General features: G+C 26.0%; 3 protein-coding genes across 15 annotated transcripts; 2 read left to right on the top strand and 1 right to left on the bottom strand.

The window, feature by feature from the left end:
• Positions 1 to 20: 20 nt before the first annotated feature.
• LOC118450076 (protein phosphatase 1B) lies at positions 21 to 13,795 on the bottom strand. 4 transcript variants are annotated; one of them, XR_004840575.2, is made up of 7 exons: positions 10,045 to 10,258; positions 8,542 to 9,462; positions 8,228 to 8,345; positions 6,224 to 6,335; positions 5,778 to 5,832; positions 3,226 to 3,313; positions 21 to 1,658 (listed from the first exon to the last, which is right to left on the bottom strand). XR_004840575.2 is itself a non-coding variant. In XM_035885491.2 (7 exons), exons 3-7 carry the CDS (start codon positions 9,352 to 9,354, stop codon positions 3,278 to 3,280), a joined length of 1,134 nt encoding a protein of 377 aa, XP_035741384.1. In that variant the 5' UTR covers positions 9,355 to 9,462; positions 11,278 to 11,404; positions 13,701 to 13,795; the 3' UTR covers positions 2,881 to 3,277. The 4 variants fall into 4 exon arrangements, 3 of the variants coding, with proteins under 3 accessions (XP_035741385.1, XP_035741384.1, XP_035741383.1); XM_035885491.2 differs by lacking the exons at positions 21 to 1,658; positions 10,045 to 10,258 and adding exons at positions 11,278 to 11,404; positions 13,701 to 13,795 and having other exon boundaries at positions 2,881 to 3,313; XM_035885492.2 differs by lacking the exon at positions 3,226 to 3,313.
• On the top strand, positions 10,715 to 12,878 carry Tim23 (translocase of inner mitochondrial membrane 23). Of its 4 annotated transcripts, none has more exons than XM_085663632.1 (5): positions 10,715 to 10,874; positions 11,306 to 11,555; positions 11,730 to 11,899; positions 11,982 to 12,057; positions 12,566 to 12,878. In XM_085663632.1, the coding sequence occupies exons 1-5, from the start codon at positions 10,808 to 10,810 to the stop codon at positions 12,573 to 12,575; spliced, it is 573 nt and encodes a 190-aa protein (XP_085519758.1). In that variant the 5' UTR covers positions 10,715 to 10,807; the 3' UTR covers positions 12,576 to 12,878. The 4 variants fall into 4 exon arrangements, with proteins under 4 accessions (XP_085519758.1, XP_035741396.1, XP_035741395.1 ...); XM_035885503.2 differs by having other exon boundaries at positions 11,982 to 12,072; positions 12,566 to 12,877; XM_035885502.2 differs by having other exon boundaries at positions 11,982 to 12,104; positions 12,566 to 12,877.
• LOC118450077 (uncharacterized) lies at positions 13,169 to 16,112 on the top strand. Of its 7 annotated transcripts, none has more exons than XM_035885495.2 (5): positions 13,169 to 13,350; positions 13,506 to 13,744; positions 14,580 to 15,068; positions 15,373 to 15,580; positions 15,687 to 16,112. In XM_035885495.2, the coding sequence occupies exons 3-5, from the start codon at positions 14,737 to 14,739 to the stop codon at positions 15,915 to 15,917; spliced, it is 771 nt and encodes a 256-aa protein (XP_035741388.1). In that variant the 5' UTR covers positions 13,169 to 13,350; positions 13,506 to 13,744; positions 14,580 to 14,736; the 3' UTR covers positions 15,918 to 16,112. The 7 variants fall into 7 exon arrangements, with proteins under 7 accessions (XP_035741388.1, XP_035741389.1, XP_035741387.1 ...); XM_035885496.2 differs by having other exon boundaries at positions 13,169 to 13,358; positions 13,506 to 13,684; XM_035885494.2 differs by having other exon boundaries at positions 13,169 to 13,358.
• The last annotated feature ends 1,060 nt before the right edge of the window (positions 16,113 to 17,172 follow it).

Genomic DNA, 17,172 nt, shown 5'->3' with positions numbered 1-17,172 from the left:
ATAATGATACAAAACATTAGTCAACTACAATTTCATTTTTATTACATAACATATCCATTTACATAAAGTAATCTTGTTGACATATGTATATTGCCTTATGTGACACTTGTATAACATAAACCTTTTTTCAAGTATATTGTGTGCTAAATTTGAAATTTTATACTATAAAATAATATTTTGTAAAATACCGCATCCGTCTTTAGCCTGAATTCTTAAAGAACAAGTTTAACTGATTTAATTGGATCAACTTTAAAATTGGTCCCAAATCTCATAGCCAAGAATAAAAAATCATTAAAGAATGTATAATTCAATAAATTTGAAAAATAATAATACATGTAATATAATTTAGATATTTAATATATGAATGTTTTTATAATTAAAATATGATTGTAACGAAACATGTTATCAAAAATGTCGTATTAAAAGATTATAGTAAATTTGAATGATATAAATGTTGATCATTTTCATTATCAGTAGATAATTGTGTATAATATAATTTTTTATAGCTGAATAAACATTTCAAAAAATTAAGCATATTATGTAAAATAATATTTATCATATATCCAATAAAGTTTATTTTATCAGTTTCATATGTATATATATGAAAAAGTAAAATCATATGTGAAAATGAAGTCTTGTTGTCATTTTCAGCTTTGATAATGTTTAGAAGATTAATATAATAAATATTTGTTACTACATTTTTCATTATTTAAGACACATTCCACCATATTATGTTGAGTATTTAAATAAATAAAAGATTGAATTTGTTAAAAGAATATAAATTTAAAGAAAATGTAAAAGTCTATACATATATTAGTTGCAGTCTAACAAAAACATATACTGTTATATATTATTATCGTAATATGTTCTCAAAATATCAGTGATTCAATTTATAAAAACTTGTAATCTAACTGGAAATATAAAACAGAAATACATTTTTAATAAGGTAGATGCAATTATAAAAAATACAGTAAACTGTGATAAAATATTCTTATAACTCGATATTCGAGTTCGAAATCGAATTAATTTTCATTAGAACATTTAACAGAAAAGAAATAGTTCAAACATAATCTATCTTTTTTAAAATAATATAACTCATCTTTAAAGCATCTTTTATATATGAGATACATATATGAAGAAAGTTTTTATTTTATCTTCTTTATACTGAAAAAAACATTCTTATCAAATAGATGTGTGTGTGTATGTATGTATGTATGTGTATATATATATATATATATATATATATATATATATATATATACACACATATATATATATAGTTTTGAAATATTATAAGTAGCAAAAGATATCAATGTATTACATGATATAAACTAAACACAAAATAATCTAAAATTAATCCACAAAAAATAAAAAGCAATATTTAATCCTTGGCTACAGATAAGGTATTTTGTACAGTTGATCTTAGAGTTATAATTTGATATTAGCTATATAGTATGATGTATGATGACTTCCATGATAAATCATCAAATATGTGTCTGTATCATTTATTGCCATCTTGCACAGTCTCTGCTCATGTAGCACTCCACTATGTTTCTTGCTGATGGACATTTCACTTTCACCACTATTGGACTGGCCAGTCTATTGCATACATGTATCAAACTGTATACATACTCAGTACACTAACTGGACTGTGAATTCTGTAAGCACATCATTATATAGTATTTTAATTGTTGAATATACATATTTATATAAGCAATTAATGAAAAATAGAGTTAACACAGTTTTAAAAAATATATATATATACACACACACATATATATATATATATATTCATTTTGTATATTTAGATAATCTATTAATAATATAAATTTTTTAATCTTAATTCTTTAAAAATGAAAAATATTTACAAAACTTACTGTATTAATAAATTTCGAAGATGAAAATATGTTTCAATTTTCAAATACGATTATAAATTTTTGGGGTAACCATATAGTGATTAATGTAGTAATGAAGCTTGATAACATTCAACCATGCTAGTTAGTTTTAGAAAAAGCTTTTCAATGATGCTATGTTAATTTAAAATGATGTGCTTAAGTATCGTAAATATATAACTTCTCTTTTCATATATGAAATAGAATATATATTAATATTTCATAGAAGTCACCTATTCATGATGCTATAATGCAAAAAACAATACATTTCTTTGAATGGAAATTAATTTGATGAAGTTAAAAATGAAGAATAAAATATTTGGGAAAAATGATAAAAATGAAAAATAATCAAGTCATATAAATTGACTGCAAAATATTAATGACCACATTGTTTCAATAAAATTAATCAAAGATACTATTATAAAATGTTATAATTATTAATTGGAAATAATGAATAATAAATTACTAGTCTTTTTTGTTTATGAAGATATATATATTTTACACGATCTTTGTTTATATAATATAGTCCTATTCTGAAAATACATATCTTAGAGTTAGCTCTTTACGAAAAAAAAAAAAAGAAAAAAAAAAAATTTAATGAAATATAGGATTTTTACATGGTAGTATTGTAAAATGATTAAAAAAACCTTTTAATATCTAGTATTTTTAAGAATTATGGTCAAAACTTATTTAAATTATTCTATTTTATTGACATGACATTAAAACACAAAAGTACAGAATAGGACTATAAATAAAGAAAGCTTCACTATCAGAAAAAAGAAAAACAATTATAATTCACATTCAAGTTAGGATCAAAGACCTGTTTTATTTAAAACTACTTTTAAATGTTTGTACTATCGTAAATCATACTTCTATATATATACACACACCCACAGAGTCAACAATTTCATAATATTTTACATATAAATAGGATATAGTTCAAATAATAAGACATTAATAAATTAAAATTTATATATATTTAAAGAATATTTTTTTTTAGTGCAAGCCAAAAATAAAATGGTTTCTGTTCCTTTCTAATTTGTATTAATTTCACAAAACTTATCTCACGAATGTTTTTGTTTTTTCCAGAATGTTGTATCAACTACCAATCACTACCAATGTTGTTATTTGTAAAGTAATTTTTTTTAAAAGAGAACTATGTTGTAATCATTAAACATCATATAAAAGCTTAAAAATTGACAAACACATTTGTCCAATTGTTCACAGTTATACGATTAATTCTATTTAGAATATCATTGGTAAATAATGGCTTTGAAATATTAAATTATAAAAGTAAATGTCAAATGTCAAACTAAATAGCTAGTAATATTACAATTGAGATATAATCCACTCCAGCAGAATAATTATGTGCAAAATGCTGCATATCACAAGTATGATATCAATTGCTTTCCCTCAGGGCACTACACATGCAACAATAAAATCAGTGTTATTAATATCTGAAATAAGAAAAATTAAAAGTATCAATTGTTTCAAGCTTTAGAATTTAGAAAAATCACATTTAGTAAAAATAGACCATCATTCTACAGTATTTGAAGTATATATTGTACTTTAATATATTATTTCAAAATAATCTATCCAGTTTTGTTAATTTGAGAACAGTTTCTTATAATCGGAAATGGTACGTACTTTGGTACATCTATGCTACAGTTTTAAATTAGTGGATAGCCTTGAAAATTAGTTTCCATTTTATTCGAAGATACTAAAAGTAACTAATTTATTTAGAAATGAAATTTATAAAAAAAAACAATAATGCACACAATTTTTTAAAATTCATTGTAATGAATAACTCTGAAATATATTTTTATTGTTTGTATATACTTAATGCTTTTATCTGTTATTTTCTACTGAAGGTTTATATAAGTTTACCATAATGAAAATTATTGTCATATATATATATATATATATATATATATTCTTTTATATTAGATAATATTGTAACAGACACATATTATTTTAATATAACTGCATATCTTTATATATTTATTTTATAATGCAGAAATGATTTAAGATTTAATTAGATTAGAATTAAATTTGTTTGACTGATTAAATAAACATCAATTTGAGAAACTAAGATCAAGGCCATCATGATCGACATAATTCCACTATCACTTAAATTTTACAATTACCAGAGTAAAATATGAATACACACTTTCATAGACATAACTTTATGCATATATACAGAGATAGTACTAGATAAATCTAGTGATCAGTTTTGCTACTCTTTCCATGTAAGTATTCTGGTAATCTGGAATATAGAATTAATAACAATATACATGTGTATAGAACAGATTTTGATTAAAGAGTAGCAAAGACCAACCAAGAAGTAAATATTCTGAGTATGAATCCCTCTAGGACTACAAAAATATATAAATATTTATAGTAATATTATGCATTTTTATCAACGTAGAGCAAGAGGGTATTACAGAAATACTCTACTAAGTTATTAGGAAGGTAATAAAACTTTGGATTATAATACCAATAATTATATAATTTAATTATTATTAAAAAAGAATTATTTATTTCAGATGTTTGTAAATATATGTTATGTCAAATACAACCATTAGTTTTAATGTAAAAATTTGATGAGAAATGTTTTCCAACAATGCATTGAACAAAATTGTTCAATACTTAGAAATTCCTGATAATCAATTTTTATTTTACAATCATTTTTTACAGATGATTTATTTATTACTTCTTCACATTGTGCAATTTAAATAATAAAAAATCAAATATGTATGCACATATTTCTTAGTATAATATCTCTAAACCCTCTGCATATAACTGTAATATAAACATTTTTTTATTTCCTGAATAAAGAGAAATTTATAAAATCTAACAATAGATAGTGATAATTATTAAAACCAGCAATACCAATACTGATTGGAATTAGCTGTAGGACTTGTAATATGCATTCTGAGAACTTCATCTTAGAACGTGCAATGTAATGAGTTTTATTTCCATTTTTTATGTATAGCATACTTGTTTTTAAAGTTCTGTGTGTATTTCTTAAATAATTCAAGTAAAATATTCTCTAAAAAATTTGTATGCGTTATAAAAAACTAAGTAAAAGAAATCTTGAATTGACATATGTTCTTTATTATTATAATTTTGCAAATTCTATTTCTGAATTGAAGTTGAAGTCAAAATAAGATAACTAAAGAAAAAGCGTTTAGAAAGTAATAACAAATATAATTAAGTAAAAAATATTTTTATATAAATATTTTAAGTTCAATTCTTTTATCCCCTATCACCATGCAACTTTAGACTTAACTTTTTTCAAATTATTAATTTTTAATTATAATTTACTTAAACTCATAGCAGATATTATTATTCTGTAAACAAACAAAGTAAATTTTTAAGTTTTTTATATGTATTTTTCATTTCTTTTAACATATATATGTGTATTATATACACACACCACACACACACATGCACGTGCGTGTTTTCTTTTGGAATGAGAAATATTGCGTGTTTCAATTTCTTTACTTTTACTTTTTTGATGTCGAGTTATATAAGGATATTTTTAATCTGCACACTATTTATAACAGATTTATTTCATTCAATCTCAATTTTAATATATCAATTTTTTCTTGCTCTTAAAAAAAAAAAAAAAAAAAAAAAAAAAAAAAAAAAAAAAAAAAAAAAAGAAAAAAAGAAAGAAAAGAAAAAAAAAAGAAAAGAAAAAAGCAAAAACAAAATTTACATACCATGAGCTATCACTAAAATAAATGTTTTTCTGGTTTAAAATCTGCATCATTATATGAATGAAAACGGGATAAGTCCATTAATTATAATTGTACATTTGATGCAGTATAAAAAAATCAGCGATATATATAAAGGGAATCAATCATATAGAAGACTTACACTATCCGCTTTCTTAGGACATAATTCTCGAAACACTTGTTCGATCAAAAGTTGCCTGTAATAAAAAATAAAAAATATTATTGATTTGCAAGATTTGGTTAAAAGTTGAAAATTTTGGATATTTTTTATATACTTGATAATAATAGAAAGTGTATAATATAAGAGAAAATAATTGGATTCTTGCCTGCAATAAAAATCTAATTTTAATCAGAAAACGAGCCAAATTTATAAGACCATTATATCCTTATACTTAGTGGTAAAATTAACTATTTAATCTTATAATAATTTTGTTGCAAAAGCAATGTGATTTCTATTTCAATACAAAAGACATAATTTTCATTGTTTTCATTTGTAAGTACAATATAAAAAACTGTAACTATATAATATAAAAAAATGTAATTGAGAAAAAAGTATAAGTGATATATCAGAAAGAAAACAATACTTACTTAGCTGAAAGACCACCACCTGGAGGCAGATTGGGAAACTCTTGGTCCACAAGAAGTTGTAATAGTTTCAAATAGTCAATCTTATCCTCTTGTTTTTGTTCTGCTACTATTTCTATGAAAATAATAAAAACTATTAATATTTATTCTGCCACTTAACTATAAAAAATAAATGCATTCCTATTATTTTAATAGTGAAAATAATGTAAAAACATGAATAAAATACATTTTTATGTTGCAACGAGAAAGTTATATAGTTGGAAATACTGTGTATACTGGATGTAACATTTGTCATAGGTATTTCAATATATCATACACTAGAAAATTACTTCAATAAGAATAGGAAAAAATAAATATTTTCAAAAATTAGAATTCAATAGAAACATCTATAGTAAAACATGAAAAACATCAAATACTATGAGTGATATCATATAAAAACATTGCAATGTTTATGAATCTATAGATCAAAAAGAAATTTGAGCAATTGCATATTATATAGTTTACAAAAAAGTGGATATATATAATTGATAAATAGAAAACATGTATGTAAATAGAATGTCTTTCATGCAGTATTTTTTCTATTATATAAAAATTATAATATATATATATACGTATATATATATATATATAAAAGAAAATATATCAACTAGAATTACATACACGTGCATCTACTTAGGACTGGAATAATATATTTTACAGTACATTTCTTATGGGAATATATGAAGCATACTCCTGTCTTAAGTAGATACATTAATATCACGTTTTCCTTAAAGTAATGTATATATTTTTTGGTCGTCTTTATCCACCTCTGGAATTGTCAAGTATAGATCCTTCTTCTTCACTATTTATATATATGATCTTTTCAGTTGTCATGTTCCTCCATAAGAAATGCATTGTTTACAAAATAACATAAAAACATTATGTGAAGTTCCTCTAGACTTTTTTAAAAAGGTTTTCACCTACCTGCTACATTGCTTTAATATATATCAAGAGAGGAACAAACAACTTCCTTAATATAACTTTAACTTATTTTATTGTTTGTCTAGGCACCTGTCAACTCCAAGGGTGGAATATATCTCTAAATAATAATAATTTTGTATTTGAAGTAAGTTTAATCTTTGAAAAAGTCAGTATATTACAATTTTCTAAATTGATATATAAACCAAAAGTTTTCACTTATATGAGTGGAAGTACCCTGTTATTTGCATTTTTTTAAATATATATAGGTTTATTGCTACATGTGGATAGCAAGCACATAATATATATTAGAATTATTATCGTCTCAATTCTGATAAAATTACAAGAGAATAGATGACAGTAATCAAACTAATTATTTCTATTTGTATATAAGATGGTTAGAGTTGTCAAATTCAAAGACAAATATACAGATATATGAGAATAATTAGATATAATAACGTAGATCTTATTATCATCTACTTATATGGCACCAAGAATTATTTTAAAAATATATAATGACACTTTTTAATACACGATAAATCTTAGAGAAAATTAATAGATAAATTTGTAGTAAATTTTATATAAATAATGTTGGTCCATAATTTATGTCCTATTATTATAGTTAGAAATGTACTATTTTTATTCATAAATATTCTTGTACCTTCAATATCACTACTATTTTCAAAGAAAATTCATATATGTGCACGTGCACATAATATCTATAATATAATCAGAACATTATTGTAATAATTGACAAATCTTTAAATATATCTCTTTTTTGAACTTCAAGATTTGTACATAATGTTTCTATATTGCGCGAATCAATTTGCTTTTCATATTAGTTTATAAAGACTAAACAACTCACATAACTTAATAAATTGCTATTCAATATTTATAAGTATGTAAGGATTTAAGTACACAAATTTAATTTTCTATTAATTCTTACTTTAACTAAATCTTAGAAGGAATGTCATGTATGACATTGTGATCTGGTATTAACACAACAACAAAAAGAATATAATGAATGTGTATATGGAAAAGTGAAAGAACCTTTAATTCTCCTTTCAATGGCCATTTCCAGCTCAGCCTCCTTCTCCTGTGCTTCAGAATTTGGTTTTGGTGCAGCAGGGAACGTAACCAAGACTATACTCATATTGTCTCTGCTACCCTATAATGAAATTTTTATTTAATATGACAATTTTTATATCAACTATGTTGGATATTCCAATATACATTTAAAATAGAAATTTATAAGAAACCTAATAACAAATGTTGAAATATAACTTCTTATAATTAGTAACATTAAATTAAGAAATTAGAGTTTACTAATTTATATGTATAATATATGCCAAAGAGAAAATTACCTTGTAAAGACATGTGTCTATGACTTGGTTCGTGACTGCTTCTAAGTCATCCGTAAGCAATAGCCTTGATCGTATAAAATTACATAAGTCTTCGTTGTTCATTACATCCCAAATACCATCACATGCTAAAACTAGAAATTCATCGTGTTCATCATCTCTGTCTCTTACAAATATTTCTGGTTCTGGTGACACTAACTGTTCGCAGGGACCCCTATCTTTCAAATTTTTGTACTCATAATCTCCTAGTGCTCTTGAAACTGCTAATGAACCATTTACTCTTTGTACCATTACACTTCCACCTGCATTTTGTATTCTTTCTTTCTCTGCCGTTAAAAAAGGTTTATGATCTCGTGTTGAGAATACCGGGCTTCCAGAACTACAGAGTACAGCTCTAGAATCGCCGCAATTAGCAATATATATATTTCTGGGACATATAAATGCACAGACTGCTGTAGAACCAGATTTATCTATTCCAGAGCTCATTTCTGGTAAGTATCTCATTTCATCGTCAAGCTGAAGAAATCCAGAATGTATTCCCTTAATGACATCTTCGGCTTTGAATTCTTCAGTCTTCATTATGCACTCTAACAAATGCTCTGCACTATGTTCTGATACCAATGCGCCTGCATGACCATCAAACACCGCAAAATAACTCCAATCTGAAAGGCCACCTTCTAAGCCAGTTATAGCTCTGTGAGCGTCCTCCATTTCCAATCTCCAACCCTGCATGCTGGCAACACCATATCGCAATCCATTGCCAGCTCCATGTTCATTATATTTATCTGTTTTAGGAGTATCCAAAAATGCCCCCATAGTATTTATCAAATACTTGCTACTTTGGTAGACTAATCAGTTTTTTTTTGATATTATTTAATCAGCATTTTTCAATGTACAATGGTCTAATACTTTTCTTCGTTTTACCTAAAATAATAAAAGAAAAAAAAGTAAGCTAACCTTTCTTTTTTTCATTGCCAATATGAAAAGCTAATGTTATTGCGTTTCATTTATAACTCTATCTAAAGAATATCAATGATAAATACTGTGTTTTAAAAAGGAGATTTCAATGATGATCTTAGAAATGCGCACTTGTAAGAGTACGATGATCGAACTTTGCCTTTAGAATGACACATCGATAAGCATTAAATATTTCAGAAATTAACAGATTTTTTTCGTCATTCGAATAGAGATAAGTATAACATAATATAATTACAAGTAGTGTTTGAACATCGTAAGGAGTTTTCATTATAATTTTCTGTAGGAACGCGTTAATAGTCATAGAATCAAAATGATCAGTTACCGGCAAACGTACCGCCAATACTTCACTAATATCACAATACACTGAGCAAATATATAAGGTATTTATCTAAAGCAGAAAAGCATAAGCTTTGGAAAGACATAAGCAGTACAATATTATGACGAGAAAATTCATTTACGGCAACGCCAAATTTTGCGACTAAAATAGTTTTACCTTAACTGCCTGGCTCATTCGCGAAAAAAACTTACATGAAAAGATTTTTGCCAAATATCATCGTTACTTTCGGAAGAGTATATATTCGGATATATGTGCGTTACAGCGTGCGTGGTATTACGCTAATCGACTCGTTCCATGTTTTTCCAAATGCACACGAATATTACCATCGCCAACGTTTCCCTTTGCTCTAAGCTCACACACACAGAAACAATGAAATCGACTTACGCAAATGGCGGATACGCACAGATCAACCTTCGCGCCTGCGCTATTTATTAATAGCCAAGCGTCATGGCGTCATTTTTGACCAATTAGAACGACAGAATTTCCATTGCACGCGGGACATTTCAAATTATTATTAATTTTCAAAGATAAAAGATCATATGAAAAGAATATGATTTAATTAATAAATATTGTGAAACTTTTGTTTATATACGTTTTTTGATATTTTTACGAAAGAATAATTTTTTATAACAAATGTGAACAGTATCATACTTTTGATTTAGCACGTGTTTGATATTAGAAAATAATGTTAATATCGAATAAAATAAATATTTTATTGTTTATCTTCTTATAATTTTATTTTATCATTTATGATTAATTATTTTTCTAAATATCTCTCACTATTCGAGTAAATTATTTTATTATACTTATCGGCCGATAATTTGTTTCTGGTGGTATGGTGGTTTTGCTTTTAGTTCTGCGAGTCGCCGTTCTAAAACTACTACTGTAATTCATGGACATTTATTTTTACAAATAAATTCTGGAGGAGGGTATATTGCATATAATTTTTTGAAAATGATTGATTTTCGCGATGATAATGCAAAAACTGCCAATCGAAAAATTGATAATAAATATATACCACGTAAGTACGCGAGGAATAATACTCTATTGTAAAAGAAGAACTTCATATCTTTGTTATCAACTAAATCTAGATATACATGCAACGTGCTTGTTTGGTTATTTTATTAATATTCAATACAAAAATAAATTAAAAATTACACAGAGCTTATTACCATTCTTTCAAAAATAATTACAGAACATGATTTCTAATAATATGTAATATTTTATGAATATTATTTACATGAAAAAAACAATTCTTTTTATGAAAAGATATTATTGAAGATTCATGTAAAATTATGTAAGAAATAGGATCTTTTTGTAATTATTAATCGGTAATATTTGCTCATCTATTATATTCTTTATCTTTTACTTTGAATTTAATAAAATAAAGTTTGTAGAAGTAATAAAGAAGTTAATTTACTTACTATAAAACTTGTTCATTTTACTTTTCAGTTACTTCTCAAGAGGGATTAGCACCACTTAGTCCATATTTAAATTTTGATCCATCATACCTTCCTCCACGCGAGCCACAATATATATTTCCAGAAGGAGCTGTAAAACAAAGAGGACGTTTTGAATTAGCTTTTAGTCAAATAGGTGCTGCTTGTATGATAGGAGCAGGTATTGGTGGTACCACTGGTTTATATAGAGGGATTAAAGCAACAGCTCTAGCTGGACAAACCGGTAAACTCAGAAGAACACAGTATGTACTTGTTTAGCTTTTTCTGTTTTTGCTTTTCTCTTACTATTCCATTTGTTATATGTGTAAGTATTTTCAATATATTTGGATATAATTTAGATAAAGCACATACATAAATACAAAATCATGTATGCAAGATATATATACAAAAATTTTGTCTCTTCATTCGTTAAACAGGTTGATTAATCATGTTATGAAAAGTGGATCAGCTCTAGCAAATACACTCGGAGTAATTACAGTGATGTATAGCGGTTTCGGTGTTCTTTTATCTTGGGCAAGAAGTACCGATGACTCCTGGAATACATTAGCAGCAGCAACCGCGACTGGCATGTTGTTCAAATCCACAAGTGTGTACATCCTGCTTTATTTTGTTTTATTAATTTATAAGAATTAATATTAAATAATCTATTCCATGTAATTATATTACAGGTGGTTTAAGGAAATGTGCTTTAAGTGGCTGCATTGGACTAGGAATAGCATCGTTATATTGCTTATGGAATTCACAGTTAATACATTCACAGTTAAGATATGGTGTTAATCCAGCATAAGATTGTGTGTATACTTACAGAAAGCCCTTTAGTCAAATTTTGTCTGCCCTGAATGTTTCTGACCGTATCCCATTGATATTTAATAAAAATTAAAGATTTCAACGTATCAATCAATTTTAAGATACATAGAAAGAGATATATTTGCCAATTTTTATTTATATTGTCTTTTATATGCTAGTATAAAATTAGTAGCCTTATATATTATAATTAATTCACATAGTTGAATAACACATTAATTATTTTAAAGAATAATTATTCAAATTTACAATCTTTCAGGGCATGAATGAATTCTATATTATACTAATATAAAAATTGTTATATAATTATTTAAAATTATAAAATTCATATCCTCCAAAATAATTAATCATGATAAAATATACACTAATATATACTATGAAAGACAGACACAGACTATATTAGTTCATCGATAAAGGCTCCTAAGAGACATTTTATTTTTTTTTGCAGATTGAAATGACGATTCGAGTTTCTCAACCATTAGAAAATTCGTAATAAATTCTATCTTTGTGTCCTATAAATAGGAAATCTGGTCAGAACGCCTGCATAAAAAAGAAATTATTATGAATGAGAAATGCATGCAATTTATAAAAGAACAAATTGTATAATGTATGTATATACATATATATATGGTATGTGTATGTATATGTATATATATTTATTATTACATCGATTAGTAGATAGTAATTTATTTTTATTTGTGCGTTGCCTTATACCTATTTATCATGAGTACAAAGAATCACTCACACTTATTATTACTGCCTAAATAAAAAATTTTTTTGATAAAGAAACAACAAAACAATGTCATTTATATAAACCCTAAAATATTTAATTTTACATTCAAATTTAATTCATTTTTTATTTGAAATCTTCTTTAAAGAATTTTGAATATGATTATACACTTGTTATTTTATCGTTGCTTGCTTTCTAGATCTATTATCTTTTTAGGATACATTAACCTTTTTGATTACTTCTAGTTTTATAGAAGATTGGATATATATGTAGACTAGAGTATTGGTAAGCTTCACAGGTATTGCTATATAATCTTATCTGTGCTTATCTCAAAATATTACAGAGTGATATAGAATAAAGGTTTTACTCATCCGGATAATCAGAAAATATTTCATATCCAACTAAATTTTGTTTATTGTCATGATTTAAAATTTTCTTTAAATATGATCGATTATTTTGTGCTAATAAAGTGAAAAATTTCAGAAGAATGGCAAAAAATCATGGTAAGAAGGTAATGTGTATCATATATAAAGTAGAGTTTATAATTTAATTTCCACTGTAAAGAATTATAAGAATATTTTCTTTTTTGATAATACTTTCATCACATTGTAAGATTTGGTGTCTTTAAGTTAAAAGAATGAGAAATAATTGATTGTAGACTCTATACGTCGTTATATGCAACTACGCATGAGTATGATTTAAGAACGTCAAAACGCAAAGATCAAATATTTGAGCTTCAATCTTTCGACGACCTTTCCCGCCGTGGAGAAAAACCAGTAGGGACGAAGATTTACGCATACGTATAGCTTATTTCAACAAGAAATACACAAGATATATGTACGCAAGTACTCACATATATACGTGCTTTACCGATTCGATGATACAGCCGACGAAATGGTATCTGATTAGTTTACGTTCCGATATTTTTAATCCTTTACGCAGTCTTGCAGTCTACGCTTCTATTTGTTATTTTTCAAGATTATTTATTATCGGTCGAACGGAAATATCTTTGTGCACGCGTAAATGTATTAGAATGGTGAATATATTAAAATATTCATTGTTATTTTACTACACGTTGTTTTTTATATCTCGGAAGTGTCAACAAATTTGCTGAATTACATGTGATATTTTTTTGTACAAAAAGATTGACAGATATTAATTATATATCCTATTAATCAATCTTCGTTTTCTAAATATTCTGCCTTTCGTTCTTCGAACTTCAATTTTAAAACGTGCAAAAGTTTACAGTCTCCATAAACGAAGATGGATATATAATGTATTCTGAAAATAGATCTGTCGATAGTACAACGATGATCGGGAAGATAGTTACTTTTAAAATATTTATTCGTTCAAAGACGGTTCTTACATCGTACAGTGAAAATCTGCTTAGAAGTTCTTCAACTTTCCTATTTAATACAGTGATTTATAACCCGTACTGTGCATTATCATTTAATTGTTAGATCGATCAAAGGATAAATCGGTAATCGTTGAAGTTTGTTTAAATAAATTATGTAGTTCCGAAAAGTAACAGATTCGATTTTAAATAAAGGCGCGAAATAAAAAGAAATTTGAAAAGTCATAACATAATTTTATAGAATGTGGTAATAATACAAATGTGGTAGTAATTGCAAATGTATGGAGCGTGCACACAAATGTTTGATATATTTTTTTTTCGAATAAATATTAAGTTTAATGTTATTATTAATCAATTACTTCGAATTTTTCTTTGTAGATTATACGTGATTTTCTCATCCTCGAAAGGACATATTGAACGAATCGAAATAAAACATGTAATTTTTCGATATGCCAAAAACTAATGAATAATGTATGACTTTGGATATTATCTATCGTGGAAGTAGAAAGTCATAATTGAAAACTGATTTACAATAATGAAGACCTCGCAAGCAGAAACTCTTCTCGCGATATTGTATAATGCATCGATGATTTTTTCTATTGTGTCTTTGACATCTCTCGCGATCATTTGGCAGCATTGGGAAATGACCTTAAATGTTTGCATTAGCGTTAACTGTGGTTGTATATTATATGGTATTAATACATTTAGCACGTTTATGGGTGGCGATATAAAGTTATGCCATTTTGGTGTCTACGGACTCGTTCCTACAGTTATAATCGGCTTGTGCTTCGGTGTATATCATATCTACAGATGCTGTATTAATCGTGGTCTCGATGAGCCCAGGACAATGAATTGCAACAATAACAGGTATAACAATTCATTATTATAATTTTCCTATCTTTATTCTTATCCGAACATGAATATCCTTGTTAGTTTTTACTTGAAAAGGTATTCGTACAAATTTTGCGTCATATTTTTCCAGCATTTCTTTTCTGCGCATGTACAGTGCAATCAACATCAACTTCCTGTTTTCAAATTTGAAAATGAGACCAAATCAAATTCGAAATTAATAAAGTTAAAGATGCTTTATATTTCATTAAAGATTGTCAGTTTTATTATATTTCTAGCGATGTCTTTTATGTTTTATTGTGTTAAATAAAAAATGTTGTAGAACCACTATTAATGGGCAAGTCGTCGTAATTGGCCCTAAAAGAAGGACTCCATTTAAACAATGGATGTCGTCAGCATTTTGCGCTGCTTTGATTGGTTGTCTATCGCTTGCACACGCGGTTGTTATGACGGACGGTTTTTATAAAACTTGTGAACAATATAAAAGAGGTTTGATACAACTTTTGGGTTCCAGAGGACGTGAAGCTCATGTAGGATTTATTTCTAATTTTTCTTGTATTTTAATGAGTCTAATATATTATTTATGATAATTTTTGGTTGAACTTTAAATAAAAATAAAGGTATACCTTATTCTAGGTAATTCGACATAGACTCGCATGCGGTGCAATTTTTGACTATATGGATTATCTTCAACCGGATGCTAATAATTTTAGACGGGGAGAGGAACTAAATACAGGTTTTGCATTACAACTCGCAATCATTTGTACATGGCTTAATTTCTTTACATGGGTTATTATATGCCTTCTCTGTTTTACCATGGCTAAAAAGAAACTCAATACTTTAGGAGAATACTTTTGTTGTTGCTAAATCAATTTTCTTATTGAAGTAACATCTTTTAATATCAATTTACAACATCAATTTGATCTACGATAAATAAATAATTCGTTTTGTTAGTCCTTTCTTATTAAAATTCATTATCATTCCATCATATAGACATAATATATTAATATAAATATAAAACGTACTAATTATAATACAATTTATTTCAATGCTCTGTATTTTTATACATACAGTGAAAATGTTATTAATACATTACTTATGTACATATAACGTCTATTCATTTACGAAAAATATCATTATATAATTTGAGTATATCTGATAAATGAAATTAATTCAAGATAATTGAATTTAGTATAGCAATATTACAATCATGAAATTTATGAAATCATATGATAGGAAAAATAAATATTATTTTTTGAAATTATATACTTCAATATATAAAATAAAAGTGTTGCTTTATTAATGAAAAAAGGAGGAATGTATTGTTTTTATATTATTAACAATTTCGAATAATGGTTTTTTTACGTTAGAAAAGACATTATTTTTTCTACATTATATTTTAATATTTTCTTAGCACCTATTGTTTACAATATATAAATACTGTAAAGAACGACGGGTTTTAAGGCCGACAAATACTAGACTATCTAGTATACAGAATAGCAGAAAATTTAAATCCATGAAATGCACAAGAGTAATTTAGAGAACTTGGAGAATGAAATAACAGCTTAATTAATAAAAATGTTCAACAGTTTTTATCACTCGAGTTAATTATTGAAAATATCTAAAGAATATATATTTTTAATTGATTATTATAAACAATTTGTCTATATATCATTTCTCAAATTATTGTGCATTTCAAGGATTCCTTTTTACTGACATCTTGTATATATTTATACAGATTTAAATTATTAATTTATATAGTATTCAAATTTATGTTCTCATATAAAGTGAAGTGATAAATACATTCGCACATTTAATTTTTTTTTTCTTTTTTTTTTTCTGAGAACTACGTTTAATAACAGTTTGTGTTGCAAAGGTTTCGCAGTAATGTATAGGAACTGAATTGAAAACAATTTTCGGACGTTAAATCTTACATTGTAGACATAAAATTGACTCCGTTCTTTTTTTTTATTATATCAGTAATCTTATTCTATACAACAGCGGAAAGTACAAGCTTGAATGGCTATATAATAAATGAAGGCACCTAATTATATATGAGTTAATATCTACAATAATGTTGCATATGTTATGCATCGAGTGTATATATCGTGTGTATATGTGT

This window comes from Vespa mandarinia, chromosome 23 (genome assembly GCF_050613455.1).
Source record: "Vespa mandarinia isolate Hongniang chromosome 23, ASM5061345v1, whole genome shotgun sequence".
NCBI lineage: Eukaryota > Metazoa > Arthropoda > Insecta > Hymenoptera > Vespidae > Vespa > Vespa mandarinia.
Note: the sequence above shows the minus strand (reverse complement) of the source record. Positions and strands in the feature narration are given on the sequence as shown.

What these genes read in the sequence shown, in the direction of transcription:
- Tim23 (XM_035885502.2), top strand. Translation starts at nt 10,808, where the DNA reads ATGATTGATTTTCGCGATGATAATGCAAAAACTGCCAATCGAAAAATT. An exon ending in TGATAATAAATATATACCAC is followed by an intron (nt 10,875 to 11,305) that starts GTAAGTACGCGA and finishes TTTACTTTTCAG; the next exon opens with TTACTTCTCAAGAGGGATTA. An exon ending in CATGTTGTTCAAATCCACAA is followed by an intron (nt 11,900 to 11,981) that starts GTGTGTACATCC and finishes ATTATATTACAG; the next exon opens with GTGGTTTAAGGAAATGTGCT.
- LOC118450076 (XM_035885491.2), bottom strand. Translation starts at nt 9,354, where the DNA reads ATGGGGGCATTTTTGGATACTCCTAAAACAGATAAATATAATGAACAT. An exon ending in CATTGAAAGGAGAATTAAAG is followed by an intron (nt 6,336 to 8,227) that starts GTTCTTTCACTT and finishes TTATTTTCATAG; the next exon opens with AAATAGTAGCAGAACAAAAA. An exon ending in GGTGGTGGTCTTTCAGCTAA is followed by an intron (nt 5,833 to 6,223) that starts GTAAGTATTGTT and finishes TTTTTATTACAG; the next exon opens with GCAACTTTTGATCGAACAAG.
- LOC118450077 (XM_035885493.2), top strand. Translation starts at nt 14,737, where the DNA reads ATGAAGACCTCGCAAGCAGAAACTCTTCTCGCGATATTGTATAATGCA. An exon ending in ATGAATTGCAACAATAACAG is followed by an intron (nt 15,069 to 15,372) that starts GTATAACAATTC and finishes AAAATGTTGTAG; the next exon opens with AACCACTATTAATGGGCAAG. An exon ending in CCAGAGGACGTGAAGCTCAT is followed by an intron (nt 15,581 to 15,686) that starts GTAGGATTTATT and finishes ACCTTATTCTAG; the next exon opens with GTAATTCGACATAGACTCGC.